The sequence below is a fragment of the Argentina silus genome (genome assembly GCF_951799395.1).
Source record: "Argentina silus genome assembly, chromosome: 3".
Classification (NCBI taxonomy): domain Eukaryota; kingdom Metazoa; phylum Chordata; class Actinopteri; order Argentiniformes; family Argentinidae; genus Argentina; species Argentina silus.
Genome location: NC_139657.1, coordinates 22,819,260 through 22,842,417, shown reverse-complemented (window position 1 = coordinate 22,842,417; position 23,158 = coordinate 22,819,260). Strand labels below are relative to the sequence as shown.

Here is a 23,158-nt window from a genome sequence, read left to right as displayed (position 1 = left end):
GAGAAAGGAATCCAGCATTTATGATTGAAGGTTTTGCTGCAGGTTGCATCCACAGATGTAGTGTCTATTTTTTGTTTACTTTATTAAAAGAAACAGGGCGGGCGGGAAAGATTTATTTCCTCCCTGTCCCTGGCTCACACTCCAGTACAATAGGTGGCGGTAATGCACCAGTAACGTTGGATGACAACCGCCATAAAACCCCATAGAAGAAGAAGATCGACATGTTTGCAAGAAAAATATTGAGATGTGTGGTCTTAACGGGCATCCGTAACCACGAAAAAAGTCAACAATAAAGATGGCCGACTGGAACAGAGGTAGCTCCACGTATTCACTTAAACATTCTAGACAAATGTTCTTGAAGTATTATAGTCTATATTTTACTGGTATTTTATGATGAATTAGAAAGAGCTGGCCAATGTATTTGAAACACGTTACTATTCGATCGCAGGTAGTCCCAGATCAAGTTTGTTGGTCGCAGCAAGTAGTAACACAGCCGCAGACAGTAGTTTCTCTCTATTTGGACTGGTCATTTTTAGCTAAGAGTTTATCGGCAGCACGTTGAGCTATCCAGCATGTAGTTCAGAGTTATCATGTTTTCTCACTGTTGTTTCACATCACAGGACATGGAGCAGTGGATGATATGTTGGATGCCGAAAACAAGCTTCTGGCTGACAATTTGGCGACTAAAGTTTCCAGATTGAAATCGGTATGTGCCAAAGTTGACGAATATATTGATCGTGTAGCTTTAGGCATTACCTGCTTTATTTAAGACAAAACAGCTTTAATCCTCAATGTCATATCATATTTGAACTATGCTTATAGTTGTTTATGTGCTTTCTTTTCACTTCGAAAGCTAGCCTTCGACATCGACAAAGAAGCTGAGGAGCAGAATTCATATTTGGATGGCATGGTGAGTATTGGGTTGAGATTAGGTCTGATAATAATACTCTTTACTACCGTGGCAATGTTGAGATAATCTGACAGTGTATGAGTCAACAATCAACAAGAACCTGTAGTTGGGAACTCGTTGATAAAGATACAGATGATGTTGCCATGCATGCAACATCTGAGCTCTCGGGTGGTACTGAGTTGATGTGTTCCATTTTTGCCAGAAGACTGCAGTATCATTCCCTTTTCCCCTACCCTTTCTAGGATTCCAATTTTCTAAGTGCTACAGGACTGTTGACTGGCAGTGTAAAGAGATTCTCCACCATGGTGCGATCTGGCAGAGACAACCGCAAGATCCTGTGCTACGTCTCAGTGGGACTAGTGTTGGTTTTCTTCCTGCTTTACTATCTTGTCTCCAGGGTCCAGAACTGAAGAGTGTGATAGAGAATGAAATTACCCCCCCCCCCCCCCCCCCCCCCACACACACACATCTCAGTTATATGAGAACTATGCCATTGTACATAGCTTATTAAACTTATTAATATATGTAAAAGTAATATTTAAATTCCAAAATAATGCAGGGCTATACTTGTTTTTGTGTTTGATTTTGAAAAGCTTTATTACATGTAATTAATACAACAAGGTGGCACTGCACTGTCAGCTATCTTTCAACATGGAAGGGTGGAAAGATGTACTGGGGATTTCTGAATTATTGTTCCTGCTTGGCTCTTAAAAACACTGCCACTGATTAATACCCAATACAAATAAAGAGCTACAATTGTAGTGCAATGATGCACTACACCTATTAGATATAATATGTTATATAAGATATCAGATGGTCCTGGAAGAATGGTATTTGTGGTAATATAAACAAAGAAGTAATTGTACAGCAAACTTGAATCATGCTTTTTAATAGTATGTTGCTGTCTTTATTTCAATTTAAGAAAACTAAACATTCCCATATACCAATCAACTGTGATCTGATCTTTGTCAGATATCTAGTGCTGTACAGCATGGGCCTACATAAGTACTATTTCTTTGATAACAGTGTGACTAATAGAACAGATATTGTGAAGCATAATGTTGTCTGACAGGTAATTTCACTTTTTCTGCTTTTCCCCACACTGTATTTTATTTTTTAGATTGTTGTGTGCAACAGTTGTCATACTTTGCACACATAGCTGACTCCTGATATGTGCACATGTGATAAGTATAATGTCTATCACCAGTCTCAATTCACATAAGACTACTTTCTTTCCTCAGATGCCTGAAAGTTCAGGTTTCTCAACATTCCTAGGAGTCAACTGATTGATGGTTTACTTGAGACAGTTGGCAGACACATTTAATTGTGTTGTATTAAATTACATTTTGTTGACATTTTGTGACAATTGAACAAATTAATTCATACACCAACTGTCCAGCATTTACAATCTGAATAACCATACATACTATACTGTATATACAGCCAAAGAGCACATTAATAAACTATACAACATTTATAGTATTTTGTAACTATCTGTAGCCCCATTCACAATAAATAATCCAGGTACCACTTCACTACCCCAGTCATCGATTGTGGTCTGTAGCGCACCATTCGCAACACGCTGGTAAAGTGATTGCATCACAATCAAATAATACAACAACGAAACTATCTGGAGACAAACATAGCAATCTTGTATAGAAAGCTACATATGATACTGTAAATACATAAATAGATTTATTGTTTTGTTCAATAGTCATGACTGGTTTGAGGCTGAAAAGTTCGTCTGTGTAACCATGGTAACCTTTTTGACAGCATATTTTACCCGGGCGACTTTTTATCCTTCCAATAATTGCTTGCAATCGATCAGTGTGGACAGAGTCGCGCAGAGTTTGTATTGGAAGCTCCATAGTAGACTTGCGTGATAACATATTTTTATTTGATATTTGAGACATGTGTACTGATATAAGTAACTTGCCTTCCGTGATCACTAATATTGGTGAACATCTGTTTTGGAAAATAAATCTTCTAAACTGCGCAGTTTTTCACTGTCTCCTTTTCTGGGATAATGGGGAAAGTGAAGTAATGATGGTAATAAAACGGTGGTAATAAAATATAACTTTTACAGCACAATTTTCATGCCAGTTTTGTAGTGCTGAATGTTTGTTTGGGTGTCTCCAGTGACGTTTCACTTTACCAGTGTATTAGCTGTGGAAAACTAGACGGGGAACATCGAACATCAAACGGGGAACATCGAGCGTCAAGACCTGATTAAGCATTGTCGTATTTTAACAAATGCAGTTGATAATGAGAGCTGTGCATTTCATTCCACTCATGGCTTTTCATCAATTTGATCGTGGTTATATGATGTAACTGGTATTTGATTTAAAAGCTGAGCATTTGTCTTCAGTTTGATAGTGATATAGCTTGATTTAACTTAACTAAACTTAACTTTCTTGTAAAAATGAAGCATATTAGGATAACATCAATTAGAAATGTTTATGAAATCTGTTTCCATCAAATTAGATATCGATACTACTAATAATTAGGGCAGTGAATCAATCACAGATCACACACCTCGTGCGCGTGTCCGTGGCGTAATTTCGTGTTACGTCGTTTTCTTTCGGTAATTTCCGCCGAATCTCCTTCCTGTGACTACATCGAAAGCATAAAGAGAACTGGGACGCCATTTCTAAACATTTTTTATACATTTCGGTTGAAATGATAATCTGATAGTTACATTCGATGTGTTTTCAATTTTAATGCAAGATTAGTTTTAGCTCTACACCCATCAGAAGGGTGCAATATTTCCGACTATTCCTCGGTCAGGTTCGGCCTAAATCGTTAGACGTAGGAAAAATGGACGAGACGGACTCGGCAACGAAGGCACTGGGGTTGGATGAGACGTCCATAAGCGCTACTGTCGATCCCGTGGAGGAGGAGGGGGTGGATTCGGATACAGAATCGGAGGCCGAAGTCACCACGATGACAGTAATGGGAGAAGCGGGGAACATCGACATTGGAGCCGAGCCCTTGCCGAATCCTGACGATGCCGAAACAGCATTTGCAGGCAAGTTTGGGCTCTGCAGACCAGCAGCAGTGTGGTAGTGTTAGCAACAGCAATAGTAGTTGCTAGTATCTCGAGTAAATGTCATGTTTGCATGATAGCTGCTAGCTAACTATGCTGAGACAAACAGGTTACTTCTACCAGCTGGCCATTCACGTTCACAATCATATATACACTGCTCATCATGGAGCTGGAAATAAACAGACTTAATCATACCAGTGCAAGGTGGTAGATAGCAACCATGTCCCATTCAAACAGGATATTATACTGAGAAATGTGTCGTTAGCTAAATAGACTATAGGCAAATTAGGCATAGCTACAGTTGATGCAATATGTTAGGTTAGCATGATTGGGGTGTTTATGACACAAGTTTGATCAACAAGTTTGATCCTGCACCTAACTGAAAAATACATAAGAGAGGTAAATAGCTAAGTATATAGTTGTAGTTATATTGGAATTTCAACCTGTAATGTCTCACTAGAAGTCACAACAGTCACTGTGGCGGATGTCCAAGCAGTAGACGACAATGTGTTCACCACAACTGTGGCCACCTCAGCGTCCATCCCTGAACACGTTCTTGTAAGTTTGTGATGCTCTCACCTGGTCATTTTTTGTTATGTTGTGTGGTGCTATCGTGTTGAGTACTATCTGAACATTAACAACTCACAAAACTCTGCAACTGACAGTTGTAGTGCTTATTTCAGTTATTTGTCAACTTGTTACCATTTACCATTCAATAGTCACAATGATCTTCTATCATTAACATGGAATGAAAAGCCAGACCTATACTATGTTACCCATTTATATGATTCTCCCAAATATTTCACTGTCTCTATATTTCTCCTCTCATCCATCACATTGCAGACGGGCAGGACCACCCTGCAGATTGGTGACAGTCTCAATACCCAGAAAGCCACTCTGATAGTGGTTCACACTGACGGGAGCATAGTGGACGCTACAGGACTGAAGAATGCTGCCACCGCCATGACATCTGGTATGTCAAAGGGAATCTTTGACGCACATCTGTACAGTATTTTACAATGACACTTTTCATACACTGTCTGAAAGTTTAGAACATATTATTATTACTCTGATATTGTGACAGGTATTTTGGGAGATTCAAGCTGAATGGCTCTATCTGCTTTAGTTTTTATTCCATTGTGATACGTGGCCAAGACTGATAGCTCACGCTAAAGAATGTTTTAAGGTACATGGCCTTTCAAATACAGTTCACAGTAATGTGCAATATTCCTTTCTCAGTTATCTGTCTCATTGATTATGTCTTCCTCTCAGGCCCCCAGACCCCTTCCACCCCAATGTCCCCAGGGGAGGACAAAGAGGGCTCCAAGTACAATTGGGACCCGTCAGTGTACAACAACGAGCTGCCAGTACGCTGCAGGAACACCAGTGGCATTTTGTACAAAAACAGACTGGGCTCAGGTAAGCAGGCCCACTAGGGGGAGCCCTTGCTTTGAAGATCAGGAGGGCTGCTACCATCCTCTGCCCTGGGTCCAGCAGCTATGGTGCTGCTGGTCAGCCTTTATTACAGAATCAGCAATAGCAGGATAAAAGTGTTTTTAAATACCTTTTTCTAGCCATTTAATCAAATATATGGCTAACAGCTTGGCTGAAGGAAGCCTTATTTCCAGATGATATATTGGTGTATTATTTTAACGTGAATATACTTGGATAGTCTGAATACTCTTACTGTGAGAAAGAACCATTCAGTCTTTGCACAAAAATCTACATTTTAATGAATGCTGGTGTCTTCTCTGATGCCTCTCCGTTGACCAACAGGGGGCAAGGGCCGCTGCATCAAGCACAACAGGCAGTGGTACACGCCCACTGAGTTTGAGGGCATGTCGGGCAGGGCGAGCAGCAAGGACTGGAAGAGAAGCATCCGCTATGCAGGGCGGCCCTTGCAGTGCCTCATACAGGTGAGGGGGTGGATATCTGTCAGCTGCATCATACATACATGACAGTGGCATCATACCCTGTATGGAAAGTCACTGTGTAAAGTTAAAGGGGAACAAATGCAAATTTGGGAAATTTGTCTATGTGCCTTAACTTCTCTGACTCAGAAGAGGACTGTCTGTCAACATGTGCCCCTCTCTCACTCAGGAAGTATGGAGCTAGAGCGGAAACAAGAGCAACGTCACAGGGTTACACTCCCCCTCCCTCACTGCAGCGCAAGATAGAACTCTATAGAATACAGCAAATCTTTGAAAAAAATAAACGTTCTGTCACAGCGACTATGTTCGGGAATCCCAATTGATTCTGAGATATAGCATATGCATTTTATGAGATCATATTGGGTCGTGGGTTCACAATTTTACATTCTCTGAGCTCTCTGCCGAGCAAAGTAGCCTGTTGGCTTACTAGGCATGCATGCAGTTGTAACAGCAACACACGCACAAGGGAACTCATCATACATCATTCAAAACACAGACACGGGTAGCACTTTGTTTTAGGATGATGTTTTAGTGATAGCTAGCAAATGTAACACCAGCAGTTTTCCAAATACATCTGACATCAGCACAACCAACACCTAGCTAAGCTGCGTGATTGATTACTTCAGCAGGTCACTGTTTCTCCACTGACGCAGCTGGCGACGGACACGGCTTATGGGATGGCAGAATTATTTAGCCTTTGGGGTTGTTTGAATCCCAAAAATCCTGTAGCATCTCTTTAACAATAGAACACTTTTCAGGAGAGGATCCTGAACCCACATGCTGCTTCCTGCACATGTGCAGCCTGCTGTGATGACCTCTCATTGGTGAGTTGACTTCACAGAAGGGAGTGTCTGTGTCACAGACTAATTCTGAAACCTTGAGGGAAGTGGATTGGTTACTGTGGACTGTGTGACTGCAGATGAACCACTTTAACATCCTGAGTTGTTATATTAACCAAACACATTACATGACAACAGATGTTTCTCTTCACTTGGTGTAAGTCATTGTTTATGTTTGTCATTGCTTATCATTGTAAAAATGTAATGCATGTATGCAGAAACAGCCAGTGTCAGAAATTGACCATAACTAGAGGCCTGCTTGTGAAATTCTCAGTCTCTCTCATTCTCCCTCCCTCCATTCATGCTCCCTTTGTTCTTTATTTTTTCAGTGCAAGGATGGGGCGTCTTTCACAGGGGAGAACATGAATATGGTAATTATAATTTAGGGCTTACCACCTAAAACAGACAACACTGAGCCAATCATGTTTCTTGGCCAAGTTTTTGATCGTTCTTCCTTCCTGATTCACTGACTAAAGCAGGTCCCTGCATTGGCTGTTTGTAAATTTAATTATTTATTTATTTTTTAAAAAGGGTTGTTTCCATCAACCAAGAATATTTTGTCTCAACTCAGAGCTTCTTTTGGAGTCAGCCATAAATACCAATGCGGTCTAGTAAATTGTTGAATGTATAATTTTACGTGTAGCATCACTCATAGGCTTTAAGGTTGCTATTAGAACGAAATGACAAGGAGAGGGCTGAATGAATATTGAACATGTTGCTATAAAAACATTATGTTGGCTATTGAGCACTTTGACAGTTTTTGGAGCTTGCATCTGGTGCAACCAACACATTATTTTACTCACACAGCAAAGTGAAATGGTCACACTCTGGAGCTCTGCAATAGTGTTGGTAGCACTGCCATTGTGTGAACCTAAACATTTTAAAAGGTGTCTCTTATATTCCCTCTGCAAATGTTCCTCAACAATCATTGTACCACTCTCCTTCTGTCCTGTCTAGACTGGCCCTGTGAGACTGTTTGTCCCTTACAAGAGACGCAAGAAAGACAACGAGCAACCCACCACCCCCGAGAAGAAGGACGCCCCACCTCCCAAGAACATCACCCTGGCACCAGGGGCTACATGTGAGTCACCCCCACCCTACGCCCACCTCCCGTTCCAGATGTCCCAGACACTGCAGTGCTATCCCTCATTGTGACTCTCTGCATGAACCTGGAGAGAGGTGTCCTTCCCTTTAACCTCCCTTTAAATCCCTTTAACCAGTAAAGTGGTCCCATTTTTCAGAGAGAGAGAGAGAGAGTCTAAATAGGTGTTACAAATAAGTGTTTTTGAGACAGAGCCAGAGCAGAGGACAAAGTGATAGCTGCCCATTACCTGTAATTACGCCTGGCACCAGAGGTAGCATTCTGAACAGTTGCAGGGTTCTCCCCAAAAAGGTAAGAGGGGTGCTGCGCCACCTTGTCGACCTTGCCACTATGTAAACGTTTCAGAGCAAATGAAACTGATATTGAGAAACTTTCTTCGATTGCCAATGACATTGTTGCTAAAAACGAAAGTTATGTTCCTCAGTTAATTCAGCGCTTTAGCTGTATTTTTAGCACATTTTGACATGAATAAACGCAAGTCGGTTTTGATAAAGCAATCCAGCTCCACCTTGTTCAAGAATCCTGGGGAGAACCCTGGTTGGCACCTTTCAGTGATGCCAGTGAGTGCTCCGTCAGATGAAATGTTGATTGTCAATGAAAAAGGTTGTGCTTGTGTACCCTGCTGAGGTAGGAGTGTGTAACATAGGGCTGAGGATTGGCAAGAAACTCACAATACAATATGTAGGAAGCCACTTTTCCTCTCGAAATAACGAATGTGAGACAGACACTGGTGTTACAATAATTTCAATCAATCAATGAATAATTTATTATCATTCATATAATCATCAAATAATACTCACAATACAATACCAGTAACAAACAAACTTGCTGAGAGAGCAACAACATACCCTAGGTGAATAGAACAGTTGTTTACTGGAAGCCCGTGCAACTCAAACTTTTTCTTCTCTTGCTGGAAACCTTCTAGAAGGTAAACATGTGCATGAAAAGGACAGGTAACTTATTCTCCGAACTAGTTCACACTCATATCTTTCCCCGGGCGCCACAGTTTGTTTAGATTCCCCATATTTATGTTCTCAAAACAAGGTGCTGTACTTTGTTACTGTACGTGTCACATAGACAGCGTCAGATGTCCCCGAGTATTCCCAGAGGGACAAAATGGGATATACGTTGAACAATCTCTTACATACATTTTTAGACATAGTTGGTCAAACAAACAAGTAATGGTATGACTGAGAGTTCAATGAGGGTTCACGAAGGAGAGGCACTCTCGACCAATTCCTGAGACCCAGAGTCCTTCAGACGTGTATCATGATACATTGGTTACGATACAATACATATGGAGATACTACATATATTTACTGAAAATTAAAAAATGTAACTGAAAATTCAGCATGAGGGGTTCTGCTAGAGTGCGGCATTTTTGTCCTATGGGAATTTAAGCTTGTCTCTCCCTTACTCAAGAAGCTCAATCTACTCTTATCGCCAACGACAGGGAATACTTTTGTTTTGTTTTTGTTTTATCTTCAAGTTGCTGCATTTTGAGATTGCTATCGTGCTCTCTACCAAATGGTATCATACGTCTTTTCATTTCATTTTATTAGCAACACCGGCTGCTCAAATCCGAAAGTGATCTAAGTTTCCATATTTGTTTTGGATTTACTGCATATTGAACCTTATCTATTTTACATTGGGTCGCATGCAAAATCTTTCTACCCAAAGTTCCTTTTGATTACTTACTGTTCCAATGGCAATAAACTAATACAAAGGAGGACTGTGTACAAAAACACACTGCCATTCATTTACATTTAGTTATCTATGAATTATAATAATAGATGCTATAGATATGCTATTGATGTCCATTGAGAATCAGTCAATATGTTGTGTTGTGTTTGTCTTTCATGACAGTCACAGTGTCACCATCGGGCCAGATCACCACATCAGGGACCCTGACCTTTGACAGAACGTCTACAGGTGACACCACGGCCATTATCTCAGAGGGCACGGCACAAGGCGACGTCTTCACCAGCACAGCAGGTAGCTACAGTAGGTCACCTCTAAACAACCTCCCATCCTAAATCACTAACTCACTTTCTTTATTGACCTCACTACTCTTGTTGCTGTATTCTAGTGGTGATGCCTGGTATTGCAAGATGGACATTTATCATGGACAGACCTAGATGAACCAATGTCTTGACTTGTTGCTGATGTTGTTGAGGATTATTGGTTTGTAAATTGTTAAGCACAATAGTCTCATCAGGTGTGGAACGGTGTGTTTTCCTATTCTTCCTCTATACTTGGTGTGGTGGAATATCCATAACTTGGGTCAAGCACTTTGATAAACAAATGTTTTTTTTTTCTTTTATATCGTAATATAGACTTTTTGTAAATTGTTATTATTATTATTTTTATAGATATATAAAAAGTAATAATAAATAAAAAAAAGTCTATTCATCATCCTATCAGAGATGAGGGATGCCCTGACCGATGTCTGCCTGCCTAATATGCATGACGTGTGTTCCATTCCTCTTGTTTCGGCGCTAACAAGATCCTGGGGGACAGCTCCTCAGTAAGCGTCCCTGTCAGGAATTCCCGATTTTGCTCCGCTCACCAAGTGAAGAATGAACCACAATTAAGCCTACCATTTCCTCCCCCCACCCCCACCTCCCTGCCATTGTTGCCATTGTTTTCTGCCATGCATTTTTCTGCGTCTCTTACAAGTTGCTCTTTACAGCAGGCCTCACGGTGGTCTCCTTGATTCCCGTAGTACTGTATGAGTGGTGTACACTGACTACTAGCTCCCTCTCTCTTCAGTCGAGTTCACCCACGCACATCTCTGTGAGTAATCTGGCTGTCAAGTCTCCGGCACTACTCAGCTGTATTGGCTAGAGGGTCCTTTTTCAATCTGCTTGATCCCAGCATAAGTTTGTTACAAAAATAATAATGTCTCACTCTTTCATATACCTTAGATGTTGTCTGTGGACCAGTAGTGACACCATCTGTCAACTGGTGTCACTACTGGTTCTTCCATTTGTCACAGCAGCCGAGACATAGCATATAACTTGCAATTTAACATGGATTCTCAATCCAGCCCAACAGCATTTTGCTTTGAGTCTGTGACCCAGTTCTCGAATATCGTCCTTTCCCCGTCTTTCCTGCATCGCCACTGGCTCTAAATAGGTTCCCACCACAGTTGTCCCCTACAGAGTACTTTCTTTCAAATAATTGGCCATAAAGGCAAAAGAAAGACAGCTAAAAGTGGCACAGCCCTCGGGTAAGTGTGGTCCCGGTGCCCTCCTCTCTCGTACCTGTGCACTCTTCAGACGTCATCATTGCAGTGTGCGGTCTCGGTCGCTGGGGATGACAATCGTCAGCAGGAGCCGCCTCCGCTTCCCAATTTAGAGTGCTGCTCTGACGTCCTGTCACACTCCCCTCTTTTCTCTCAGGCACGCGCAGACGCACACACACGCACACACGTACGCACGCGCACACACACACACACACACACACACACACACACACACACATACACATACACATCCAGTCCTCATCGCTCACTCTTCCTGACCCGCCTGGAAACTTTCACACAATTAAATCTCCAGGAAAGATGGATGCCTGGTTATTTTGGGAGCCACTTAGTGAAGGGAGCCCCCCTCTGCACTAGCACCGTTACGTGAATGGTTGGAGTGGAGTTCCAGACTGATGGTCCACCTCAGGCACACTGGTTGTTCTGGGTTGTGGTGTAAACCGTTTTGTTGGATACGCATTAGTAACTGTAGGCCTATGTGCTTTCATGCCCGAATAAAGAGCAACATTATTATTTTCCTTCTTCAACATGAGTGAGGTGCACCACAACTAAAAGCAGATTTACCCAATTCGGTGGAGACCCGAGGAACCTCAAGAGTTAACCAACTATGAGAACGAGTTGGGTAATTGATGGTTTTTAATTTCAAATAATGAGGTTAGGTAACCTGGGACTTTATGCAGTAAAGCTTTATACACAAAAAGGGAGTAATGCTGAGATCTACAAGACTTTAACAAGGTCCAGCCAACTTTTTTGATAAAGTATGCAATGATGAGTATGCAATGATGAGTATTAAAACGATCACCTGTGCTAAAGCGAAGGGCGCTATGGTAGATGGCATCCAAAGGTTTAAGAGTAGTGGCTGCTGCACTTTGGTGGATGACATCACCATAATCAAGCACTGGCATGAAGGTTGTTGATTTCACAATCTGCTTTCTGCTGTTCAGGGAAAGGCAAGATCTATTCCTATAAAAGAAGCCCACCTTAAATCTTAGCTTTTCAATAAGCTCCTCTGTATGTTTTCTGAACGTCAGATCTTTGTCAAACCAAATGCCCAGGTATTTATAAGCGGGGACACGCTCAATGGGGGCACCACCCAAAGAACATATGCATAAGTCAGATACATTTTTCTGTGATTTGGTAAATATATATTTAGTTTTTCCAGCATTAAGTACCAACCTTAGCCCAACAAATGCTCTCTGCAGGACAGCAAATGCCGACTGTAGCTTAGAAAGAGCCTGCTTAATTGTAGGGGCAATAGCATAAACAACAGTGTCATCGGCATATAGATGCAGGTTACAATTATTTACAGGTAATACAATATTGTTGATGTAAAAAGTACTGGTCCAAGAATTGATCCCTGTAGAACACCCAATGTTCTTATGTCCAGAAAACCTGATTTAACACCATCAGTTAAGACACACTGTGTTCTTTCCATTAAATCATTTTCAAACCATCTACATGTAGCCTGATCCATGCCTATTTCAGACAACCTCTGATTGAGTATGTAATGGTCGGCTGTATCGAATGCCTTGGAGAGATCTATAAATAAGGCAGGACAATGTTTTTTTTAGGATCTCGGCAATTTAACACATCATCTAAGACAAGTGTAGCAGCTGAGACTGTGCTATGACCAGGTCTAAAGCCAGATTGGTGCACATTTAGAATAGAATGGGAAGATAAAAAGGTTCTTAGTTGGGAGTTTGCCTGGGAATCACTTTGGAAAGGCAAGATCGCTTGGATATTGGGCGGTAGTTATCTAGGTTGGAGGGGTCACCACCTTTATGGAGAGGGAGCACATGGGCTGCCTTCCAAACCTTGGGGAGAGCACCTGCGATAACAGTTAGATTAAAAATATGTGTCAATGACTCGAGAGCTGATCAGTAGCAATGGATTTTTTTTTTCAATTTTGTCAATTTTGAGCATGGCATCTAGTACATCCCAAGTAGCATATTGAGTGCATGTATTTCTCAGTTGTCTAAAAATCAATCAGCTACTGAGTCTTTTTTTCTAGCTTTGGCCCAGGCCTGGTTTCTCAACAAAAGGAGATCTGAAGATTCTTTGGACTCATGGTCTGCTCGAACACTGCCCTCCCAACTCCACTCTTACTCTCCTCTGAATCCTTTCTTTGTTTTCTAAACTGATTTTCACCATTGCTTTATCATGTGTTTTTATCTTAATGTCAAATTACAGTCCTATAGTGCAGTGTTCATGTGAATGTGCGAGTGAACCTCGAACCTTGTGTAGTGAATGGGGGAGCTCTCCCATGATGGATGTGTGCATGCGAGCTGCTCTCACAACAGGGTTTGCCTGAGAATTGGGTTTCTTTGTTTAGCTGTTGTTGCTCTCCGCAGGCCTCCAAGGTACAGTTGGAGGAAGATAAATCACTGGTGGTTCTCCATTTCTCGAATGGTGTGGTGGAGCTGACTGATCCAAAAATACACCTTTTACACAGCCACAGCAGGATCTCTCCTCCTGCTGGTGTGTGTGTGTGTGTGTGTGTGTGTGTGTGTGTGTGTGTGTGTGTGTGTGTGTGTGTGTGTGTGTGTGTGTGTGTGTGTGTGTGTGTGTGTGTGTGTGTGTGTGTGTGTGTGTGTGTGTGTGTGTGTAATTTCCTCTTATGTTCCCCTTCTTTTTTTTTTCTCTTCCACTTATATTTGAAAGCCTGAAATAAACAGACGTCTACGTACTAGGTTTAGGGCAAGCAAGGATTCAGGAAGGACGGCTATTGTTGGGTTGGCATGATTTCAGGAAGTCATTTTGTCCTGATTGTATCACTTTGGGTCTCTACTGTGTCATCCAGACTTGATTAACATACTTATCAATTATCATTATTTTCAACATACAATGGTATCGATGGTAGATGTTATCAGGCTACTAATTAATGGTATTCATTTAGACGATGGTATATATTGAAATTATCTCATATCCATATTCTACATATCTGGATCTTTATCTTAAAGTCTAATAAAGAAATAAATGATTATCATACATGCTCTAATTAACTGTTTGTATTCCAATAGAGCATAGGATCAATTATCTTCAGGTACAGTCTCAAACATTCTCCTTCAGTGTTGACTGACTGTTCCCCTCCATCCACAGTGTTGACGGCGCTTCCGGCCTTGGCCATGGCCCCCCAGCCGATGCAGGCTAAGGTGGTGTCTCCGTCCCCCTCCCCGCCTCCGTGCCCGGGCCTGGTGAATGGCCTGGAGATAGGGGTGGGGGCGGTTAGTGACACCCAGAGGACCTGGCTGTACCTGGAGGAGACGGCCAACACCCTGATGAGCACGGTGCAGCAGCTCAAGGCCCTAATCGAGCAGGCCAAGCAGCAGGCCGGCGGCTCGGTGGGAAGCCAGGACGTCTGCCCCTCCTCTGTCCAGGACAAGGGCCTCCAGACCACCAGGAAGGAGGTAAGTCGTGGACTGGAGGGCATGTAGGATTGTGTAGCAGTGTTGTGCTGCTGTTGCTTGGGTTTAAAAAAAAAAAAAAAAAAAAAAAAGCATGTGTGCTGCAGCTGATGTAGTTACTTAAAGGGATGTTCCACTTTATTTACATCTTATAGTTGTTTTTCACTTGGATTTAATATCGTCACCTACCTTAAGTAATTTGTATGTGCGTATCTTGCTTCTTCCGGTCAGCTTGAAGCCCAATCATTCTATAAAGATATCTTAAACACACTCCAAACACTTAAATCAAGGATGTGTTACACCAATATTGCTTCTGAGTATTTTGGCTGTTGTACTTTTTGATACTTTTTTCATAAACCCACTTTTTAAATCTCATTTTATAGCAAGTTTTGTTTTTGTTTTTTCTCTGAAAACATTTTCTGACAAAATTATCTAATTATACAATCAATGCATTGAAAAACTGTTGGGGTAGCGTACTGCTTCTAATACTAGAGCTAGACACTATAAATAGAGTGGAACATCCCTTTTAAAGGTAGATAGAATATTTGACTAAAAGATAGTTAGCATAATGCAAGACAATTCACTTCTCACAGTTCACAATTCCTTTTTGTGACGCGGCTATCACGTTGCACTGCTGTGCTTGTGCGCAGATGGAATCACTAGACAGTGGAACATCTTGTTAAGGTGAATCTGAAACATCTCTTAAATGATCCAACTTCCTGTGGTGACATATCATGTGGTCTACGTTTATTTCAAGGGTAGGGTATTCCGTCTTTTCAGCCCTAACCCAATGGGCTCGGGCCGTGCTAGGCCTAATTTTCGGACAATTGAATTGGGCCTGGGTCTGGTTTGCCGCAACAGAGCTGTGTTTAATAAAAAATAATTATTCTTCATAAGTACTGGAAAGAGGAAGCATGTTGTTTTATTTTAGCTCTATACTCCAACAGTTTGGACTTGAAATCAAACAATTACTATGGGGTCAAAGAGATTTCTCAGCTTTAACTCAATATTTTTTCCCCATTTAGAAACTACTGCATTTAAATTTTCTAATCATATAATGTAGAAATAAAGCACTCGTGTAGTATTTGGTCAACAATCCTGCATGCAATAACTGCCTGAAGTCTGCGACCATTGACCCCACCAGACGCTGGGTATATTCTCTGGTGATGCTCTACCAGGCCTGAACTGCAGCCATCTTCAGTTGTTGTTTGTTTTGAGGTCTTTTTGCCTTAAATTCCCTCTTCAGCAAATTAAATGCATGTTTAATTGGATTTAAATCTGGAGATCTGACTTAGACAATGTAGAACTGTCACCTTTTCGGCCCTGAAAAACTCCCTAGTTGCTATGGCAGTATGTTTGGGGGTCATTGTCTTGCTGTATGATGAAGCGTGAGATTGGAAGCATTTGCTCGTACTTCAGCAGACAAGATGTTTCTGTTCACTTCAGAATTAATTCTACTGCTGCCGTCAGCAGTTACATCATCAATGAAGACAAGTAAGCCAGTTCCAGTGGCAGCCATACCCGCCCAAGCCATAACATTTCAGGGCACCAAAAGTAATGGCTTGACAGGTGTTTCTGGTAAGTCAGGTGTGTTCCGTCACATCATTTGTGCAGGCTTAAGAGAGCTGTCAATGTCTAGTATTGATTCTAGTCTTTGCGTTTGCGTTTTTGGTGTCTATCAACATGAGGACCAAAGAGGTGCCAATGAAAGTCAAGGAAGTCATTATTAGGCTGAAAAATCTGAAACATAGCCAAAACATTAGACTTGCCATAACCAACAGTTTGGAACATCATTAAAAAATAAATTTAAAAAAGCATTGCAATCGTAAACAGACTGGAAGACTTGTGGCTATACTCTAATTTACTATGGTACTGGAAATATACTACTCTAATCATAGTAACTGTTTGATTTCCATTCCAAATGTTTGTTTTTTTAAGCTTAAGCTAGAGTGAGTGACGTGTTAAGTGTAGAGTTTTGTACCAAGGAAGCTCGTCTAAGCAATTAGCACCCTTTTGTCTTCATCAATGGGATTGGGAATGGCAATTCACATCTTTCATTTGGAAGCCATCATTTCACTGTTAACTTGAAAAATGACTCCCCCACTCATTGTTTAGGCACCACTTTTGGTTTCTTGTCTAGAAATGTTTAGAAAACCACCTAAATTGTAAGATGAAAAATAAGGCAATAATAATTCTAATCGATCATCAATATATTAACTAATCATCATAGATCAACTAATAGAAGATGAATCAACTCATTTATTCAATTGACTGATAGCCCTCTTATCTAAGAGAATATATATATTATCCGCAGAAATAATGCAAATAATTTAGTTGCGCCTCTGCTCTGTCAGGCTCTCTTCACCTGCACCTGACCAAGGGTATTAGATCAATTGATAGCATAACAAACTACTGTGTGAAGCCTTCTCCTACGGAGCAATATTGATACAGCATCAACGCTTACAAAAAATAGGCTACAACAGCAAGATCTGGCTAATTTCTGGAAATATATATGGTATTCTATAAAGGCAGGTGCAGTAAATACAGTTGTTGATAGTAACTAAGGTGAGTTTTCCAGCAGTCTCTCTCTCCACTCTTCTCAGTGAGTGGCTTTCTCCTCTTTTTCACACTCCGCAGTGCTACAATTTAGCTGTTGTGACCAATTGATAAAGGCACAGCCTTTTCCTTTTTTTGGCCTCCGGCTCATAAAATGTAATGTCTGTGATGTCAGGCTCGGGCTGGGCTTGGGCCTCATCTGAGCGGGCCGGGTTGGGTCTGGCTATAATTGATCTAAACTCGTAATCTCTTCATGTAGTTTCTTTAGAGGAATCTTATTTGGTCTTGTAAGCTGTCTTGTCTTCCCTCTGCAGTGTACACTCACCCAGCCCTTCCAGAGTCAGATCTCCTTCCAGCACTCAGACGATCCAGAGGAGAAGAGGACGTCAGAGATCACAGAGATCATCATTAATGTATGTGAGCAGACCACAATCTCTCTCTCTCATTCTCTCTAATGATCTATATCTCTGTCTCCAGCTACCTCACTTTCTTTTTTTCACATACACACACACACACACACACACTCTCACACACACTCACACACTCACTCACACATATCTGCCCTCCTTGATATTTATGCCCACTGTAGTCTTTCCCTCTGGGCAGCGTTCCATTAATTATAGAGAAAGACCCTATTTGAACCCGGTCTCCACCTAGAGGATAATCCTGTCAGCGCAGGTTGAAATGTGCCTGCTACTTTAGACACATAAAAAATATGGAGAGGGGGGGGGGGGAGAGCAAACAACCTTGAAGCCACAGGATGTCTCCCACCTGAAAGCATTTGTGAGATGTGGAGAGAGGAGAGAAAAAACAAAAATCAACAAAGCGAATGCTGACATATTATGTCTGTTGGGTCTCCTTGAGGAACACGGATGTTTTGACATCACAACTGCAGCCTGTTGATAGCTTGTTATTTTTTTTGTTATATAAATATAGAAGATATTCTAGAAAGGCAGGTGCAGTAAACACAGTTATTGATAGTAACTAAAGTGATTTTTCAAGCAATCTCTCTCTTCACTCTTCTCAATGAGTGGCTTTAACTCTCTCCTTACTTCGCAGCGCTCCAATTTTGTTGTTTTGGCAATGGATAAAAGTCGTTTTCTAGAATTAAGGCATTTTTCAGGCTTTGGCTCATAGAAAATCTTCAATGTCAGGCTCATTTGCCATCCTAGTTAAAGTATATTTGACTTCATTGATTGCAATCAAACTTATCAAAACAATGTCTCATTAAAATTATTAAATCAAGTCTTGCTGACTTAGATGGTGATATCAGAGCTTGATACACATACTGTACGTTAAGTCTTCTCCTTTTACAGCAAATGTGTGTGAACTGTGGGCGGGAGGCCATGAGCGAATGCACAGGCTGCCACAAGGTCAACTACTGCTCCACCTTCTGCCAGAGAAAGGTAAGATTCAACCTTCTACAGACCAACACATCACAGACTAGTACCAGGTTGTCATAAGTGATATGTCAACCCTACCTTGTTTGGCAAATTGTAGGGTTGACTTAGCATTTGAGGTTTCATAATGCTGAATGAATCTCACACACACACACACACACACACACACACACACACACACACACACCTGACAGGTTCAATCTGGGTAATAATTGTTATTGCAGGACTGGAAGGAGCACCAGCATAACTGCTGCCAGACAGGCGGGTCTGTGACCATCCAGGAGGAGGTGCCCATGTCAACCATAGACATGGAGAAAGTCAAGGTCTAGCATTTGCAGACACAGATCAAGACACTGACAGAAAAAGAGCTGTTCTTTCACTACTATGGGGATTTTAACATCTCTTAACTGAGCGAGCTGAAGGAGACAAGTGCTTGCACTTGCCTTTGGATACATGGACCACCATGCCTCCCTACACTTGTCATGTCCCTGCATGTACTTGATGACAGCTAGGGATTCTTTTTTATATCAGTCATTGTTTTCCCCATGTGCTATTACATTGCCTCCTGTTTGAACTGTGAAAATGCATTTGAAGAACGCTACATTTGCCAGATTCAACTGAACTTTTTCATTTCACTTTTGTTTTCCATGAAATGTCACTGTGAACCTGTGTATATTAAAATATTTGCAGAGCAATATTTGCCAATGTCAATACTTAGACTTGAATAATTAGTTATTTAATTATTGCATAATTATGTTACATAACACTCTAAATCAGGTTTAAAGAAAATCAGACATCTAGCTGAAAAAGATGGTTTTGCTCTTTTGTCACCTATTTAAGTAAGCAATATGTTTTTTTTATGTATTTATTTATATATTATGTTTACTCTGTCCTGTTGAATGAAGTAGACCAGATAGTTATGCTCTAATAGGCCAGCAAAGAAGAACATGGAAGCTTATTCTAATCAATAAAATAGGCCATGAGAGTTTGAAATAAAAAAGAAAAGAATACATCAATGACTTTCATTTGTCTTCTTGCTTGTTCTCATTGACTGTGTTGTGTTGTGTGAGAAATGACTACTGGAAACTCGTATTTGACATGTGCAGCATTTATACATAGGTCTTCCTCATATTTATACATAATGTTATTCAGTAGTGTTGACATGGTGAGAGGACTTTGTCCCATCTAGCCATGGTCTCTGTCTGAGGACTTAGTGTTAAGTGTATTACTGCGTTGGTTATTATTTAATGGACGGTCCACATTAGTGGGATTAGCCAAGCTTTTCTCAGTGATAGCTGTCAACTGCAACACAGCTGCACTGACGCAAATGAATCCCCTGGATTAGATGGTCAGATGACCACAGAGAGGAGGCTGTCCTATATGGCCCACTATGTTTCTGTAAATACCCACTGACTACCCACCACCCCTCTCCTCTACTTACAAAATAAGTACTGATGTGAAAAATAATAGATCATTTTATTGAATGATTTCATGTTGACTTGTTCCTTCATGACCTCTAGAGATAGTAAATTCACAATAAACCACAAAGTATATTACACATAGTATATTACCCTGACAGGTATGTCCTGTCCAATGACAAAAATTCATGTGCTTCTTGACTGACTTTGCCCTTGTGAGAAAGAATTTAACCTTGCACATGCTGTGGTTTCCAATGAGTTCTCTCCCCCACCCCTCTTGTTTCGTTAGATTATGGTTTGAACCAACTAGAATAGCTTCAGGAGGAACATTTTCTGTATGCAAGAAAGCACCCCCCCCCCCCCCCCCCCCCAACGAGCAGGTCGCCTTGTCCTTTTCTGATGTAAACCCTGCATCTGTCAAACATGTCACCCACTGTATCAGGCATCAGGCACACAACAAAGCAGCCAGCCTGCCATCACCGCTGAGAGAGGGGAAATGAACAGTTTCTCTAAACAGATCCTCAGGACGGAAGGGCCACTCCATCCCCTTCCATGTCTTTGACAAGGGGCTTCAGCTGCAGGGATAAAGAGGGAAGAAGGAGCTGAAGAGATCTGGATGAGGTGAAGGGAGGAAATTGCAGAGGTGGCAAGAGGACCCTCTCCCTGAACTTCCCTTTGTGAAGAGGAGCCTATTTGGTGAAGTGTTTCCCACCTCCCACTCACCCGGGACTAGGACAGACCACTACGCTCCAGGCTCTCTCTCCTAATGATGCCATGCCTACGGAAGCTGCAGATATTCCTGACTGATTGGCACTTATCTCAGAAGTGCAGGTGGAGGGTTTCCAGAGGAGCATGCTCAGTTCCGTACTCCATGTGGCCCAGTTCATCATGGTTTTAACATCCCAGAGATGGGGGAGAACTTACTTACTTACTGACTCCTGTTAGGCCTCTTTGGGACATATGGTCTCAGGGAGCACCATCCACTTCTTCCTGTCATTGCTACCTTTGGGGAAGACAAAGAAACCAAAATGTGATTTTGGCACTACGGTCCAAGAGCCATTTGTAATGTGATTGATCATTTTCATGTCTTTATGTTAACTTGTAGCAGAACAAGGGAAGACAAATGACCTGCACTTTAAGGAGCTGCCTGACTGTCTGGTTGTCTCTTTTCTTTCTTTTTTATGGATGTCACACCAGGTGATGAATTTAAATCAAAATGGCTTATCATGAGAAGAAACCATATAACTGAGAATGTCACTCGGATGGACAAACTACAGGGTGGTTTAATATTGTATTTAGTCATTCCAACCATAAAAGATTGCCTGCTCATTGTCTGTGCCTAGGAGCTCCAATTAATTCCCTGCATCATATTATGATGCTTTTAGTATGCCTCTGATGAACACCTACTGTCCCCCAGGTAAAAAACCTGAAAAAATAAACATCACAGCCACACACATTTTCTCCCTGTGTGGGCAACTTTACTTGGCCGTTGCAATTTTAGCTTTCTATTTCGGTAGTCAGCAGGGGAGCATGGAGTGAAGCCGCGCAGGGGGCTACTTTCTCATAGATGTCGGGGAGATGGGTCATTGTCAGACTGACTTCTGATGGAACCTGTTGAGACATGACATTTCATATTGCAGTGTACGAATCCCAGTGGTATTGAGCTGTTTCGAAATGACAGTTTGTGGTCCATTTGAATCTGCAGGGGCACCTGTGGCAAGATTTAGGCCCAGGAGAACAGGGTCAGCCCTACCAGTATGAGTGGGTCAGAGCTTTGTGCTGATGATGCTATAGACACACTTCACTCTTTTTCCAGAAAATTTGAGTAACAAACTTTCAGTTGAGTGATTCTGTGTGTAGGAGGAGGCATCTTTTCCCTGCTATTAGTTTAAGTTTTTAGATATCAGGCACACCTTGAACTCATGGGGAAAAAATCTAGTTTTTCTGTACGCTGTGTATCAGTGAGTCATGCCTTTAGGAAGAGTGCCTTACTGTAGATGTTTTCAGAATTTGGCCCCCCACCAAACTGTAACAATGAGTCTTAGAATCAGTGTAGTACCACTCAATATTATTATTATTATTATTATTATTATTATTATTATTATTATTATTAGTTACCAGCTTTGGTAAACATACTACCAGAATCTCTCACATTTGTCTCATAGGCACACTATCACTGTCTATTTCTCAAGGAGACAGAAATATCACACTGTGTGGTTTACGGGAGAGCAAGGGGTTCTGAGGGAGAGCTTTGGACTTGCAACTCACATTACCCATGCCGGGTTAGCAGCAGATGAGTATGGGAACTGTCATTTGGTGTTACTCTTTGTTGAGTGTAGCCTTGCCTCCCTATTCCTCCTTTTGCTGACGTAAACACTGACTCTGCTCTGCTTGTTTGGACCATAGGGAGGAAGTTAAAGGAGTTGTAGTGGGCCATCTGTTGGCAGACCGTCTAAGCTTTGTGGCTTTTTGATTGTAATGAGAGATGACACACTCAGCTCTACTTAAAAGCCTTGGGAGAGACACAGAGCCCTACTCGTCTTTCCACCCACCTCTACCATAATCACATTTTACAGCAGAATCCAAAGTAAACCTAAAGTTTTTTTTTTTTTAATCGCCTCCACCCTCTCCTTGAAATAAGTCTTGGGTTATCGTCCTGGTGAAATTGTGCTAAAATCATTTTTTAATATAATTTGTGTCTGTCTCAGAGTGTGAAAAAAACTGTATCTTGGGAAGACTGATATTAAACATCGAACCCCATTACCTGATCTGACCTAGAAAACTAGTCACTCAGGATGATCACAATTTCCAGTCGGCGGTCACTCCTCTAATGTCCTCACTTGCAATTGAATGTAATGTGCTTATGAATGCACCAGCAATAGTAGTTAGTTATCGTGACCTGATTTATAATAGGCCTCTGATATTGTTGCCAGGATGACCTCATGTCCCCCACCTGTGGTTAATGGGCAACCCATCCTGGGAAGAAATATGTTGGCCGTAAGTTAGGTTCCCAATACGTGTCACACTGCACACGGATGGGGTCTGAAATTGGTGCATCATATTTCATCACCCCCCCACCCTGTTGTTAATGGTGTGATGCCGTGGTGATGATGAGCATAATGTGTTCTCTTTCTGTTCCTGAATGTTCAAACCCTGTTGATGCCACATTTTAGTGAAAAATGTTTATTTGAAAGATGAATTTCGACCTCAGCGCAACAATGTACAAAATAAATAACATCTAATCTCAGAAATGGATGCCTTGCTGGTATTTCTGAGTATATTTTGCA

At 41.4% G+C, this 23,158-nt stretch overlaps 2 protein-coding genes across 4 annotated transcripts; both read left to right on the top strand.

Moving 5' to 3' along the window:
- On the top strand, positions 1 to 2,900 carry bet1l (Bet1 golgi vesicular membrane trafficking protein-like). Its single transcript, XM_083666221.1, has 4 exons — positions 1 to 314; positions 621 to 706; positions 854 to 910; positions 1,153 to 2,900. The coding sequence occupies exons 1-4, from the start codon at positions 296 to 298 to the stop codon at positions 1,318 to 1,320; spliced, it is 330 nt and encodes a 109-aa protein (XP_083522347.1). The 5' UTR covers positions 1 to 295; the 3' UTR covers positions 1,321 to 2,900.
- A 625-nt stretch (positions 2,901 to 3,525) lies between these two features.
- Positions 3,526 to 19,431, top strand: deaf1 (DEAF1 transcription factor). Of its 3 annotated transcripts, none has more exons than XM_083667057.1 (13): positions 3,526 to 3,938; positions 4,417 to 4,514; positions 4,800 to 4,929; positions 5,229 to 5,375; positions 5,733 to 5,872; positions 6,646 to 6,711; positions 7,056 to 7,097; positions 7,684 to 7,807; positions 9,695 to 9,823; positions 14,193 to 14,500; positions 17,368 to 17,466; positions 18,370 to 18,459; positions 18,678 to 19,431. In XM_083667057.1, exons 1-13 carry the CDS (start codon positions 3,728 to 3,730, stop codon positions 18,780 to 18,782), a joined length of 1,689 nt encoding a protein of 562 aa, XP_083523183.1. In that variant the 5' UTR covers positions 3,526 to 3,727; the 3' UTR covers positions 18,783 to 19,431. The 3 variants fall into 3 exon arrangements, 2 of the variants coding, with proteins under 2 accessions (XP_083523183.1, XP_083523182.1); XM_083667056.1 differs by having other exon boundaries at positions 9,695 to 9,832; XR_014554152.1 differs by lacking the exons at positions 18,370 to 18,459; positions 18,678 to 19,431 and adding an exon at positions 15,944 to 16,075 and having other exon boundaries at positions 9,695 to 9,832.
- Positions 19,432 to 23,158: the final 3,727 nt, after the last annotated feature.

Coding starts and splice junctions, on each gene's coding strand:
- bet1l (XM_083666221.1), top strand. Junction 707..853: donor AAGTTTCCAGATTGAAATCG/GTATGTGCCAAA, acceptor TCACTTCGAAAG/CTAGCCTTCGACATCGACAA. Junction 911..1,152: donor ATTCATATTTGGATGGCATG/GTGAGTATTGGG, acceptor TACCCTTTCTAG/GATTCCAATTTTCTAAGTGC.
- deaf1 (XM_083667056.1), top strand. CDS start 3,728: ATGGACGAGACGGACTCGGCAACGAAGGCACTGGGGTTGGATGAGACG. Junction 3,939..4,416: donor TGCCGAAACAGCATTTGCAG/GCAAGTTTGGGC, acceptor ATGTCTCACTAG/AAGTCACAACAGTCACTGTG. Junction 7,808..9,694: donor CCTGGCACCAGGGGCTACAT/GTGAGTCACCCC, acceptor CTTTCATGACAG/TCACAGTGTCACCATCGGGC.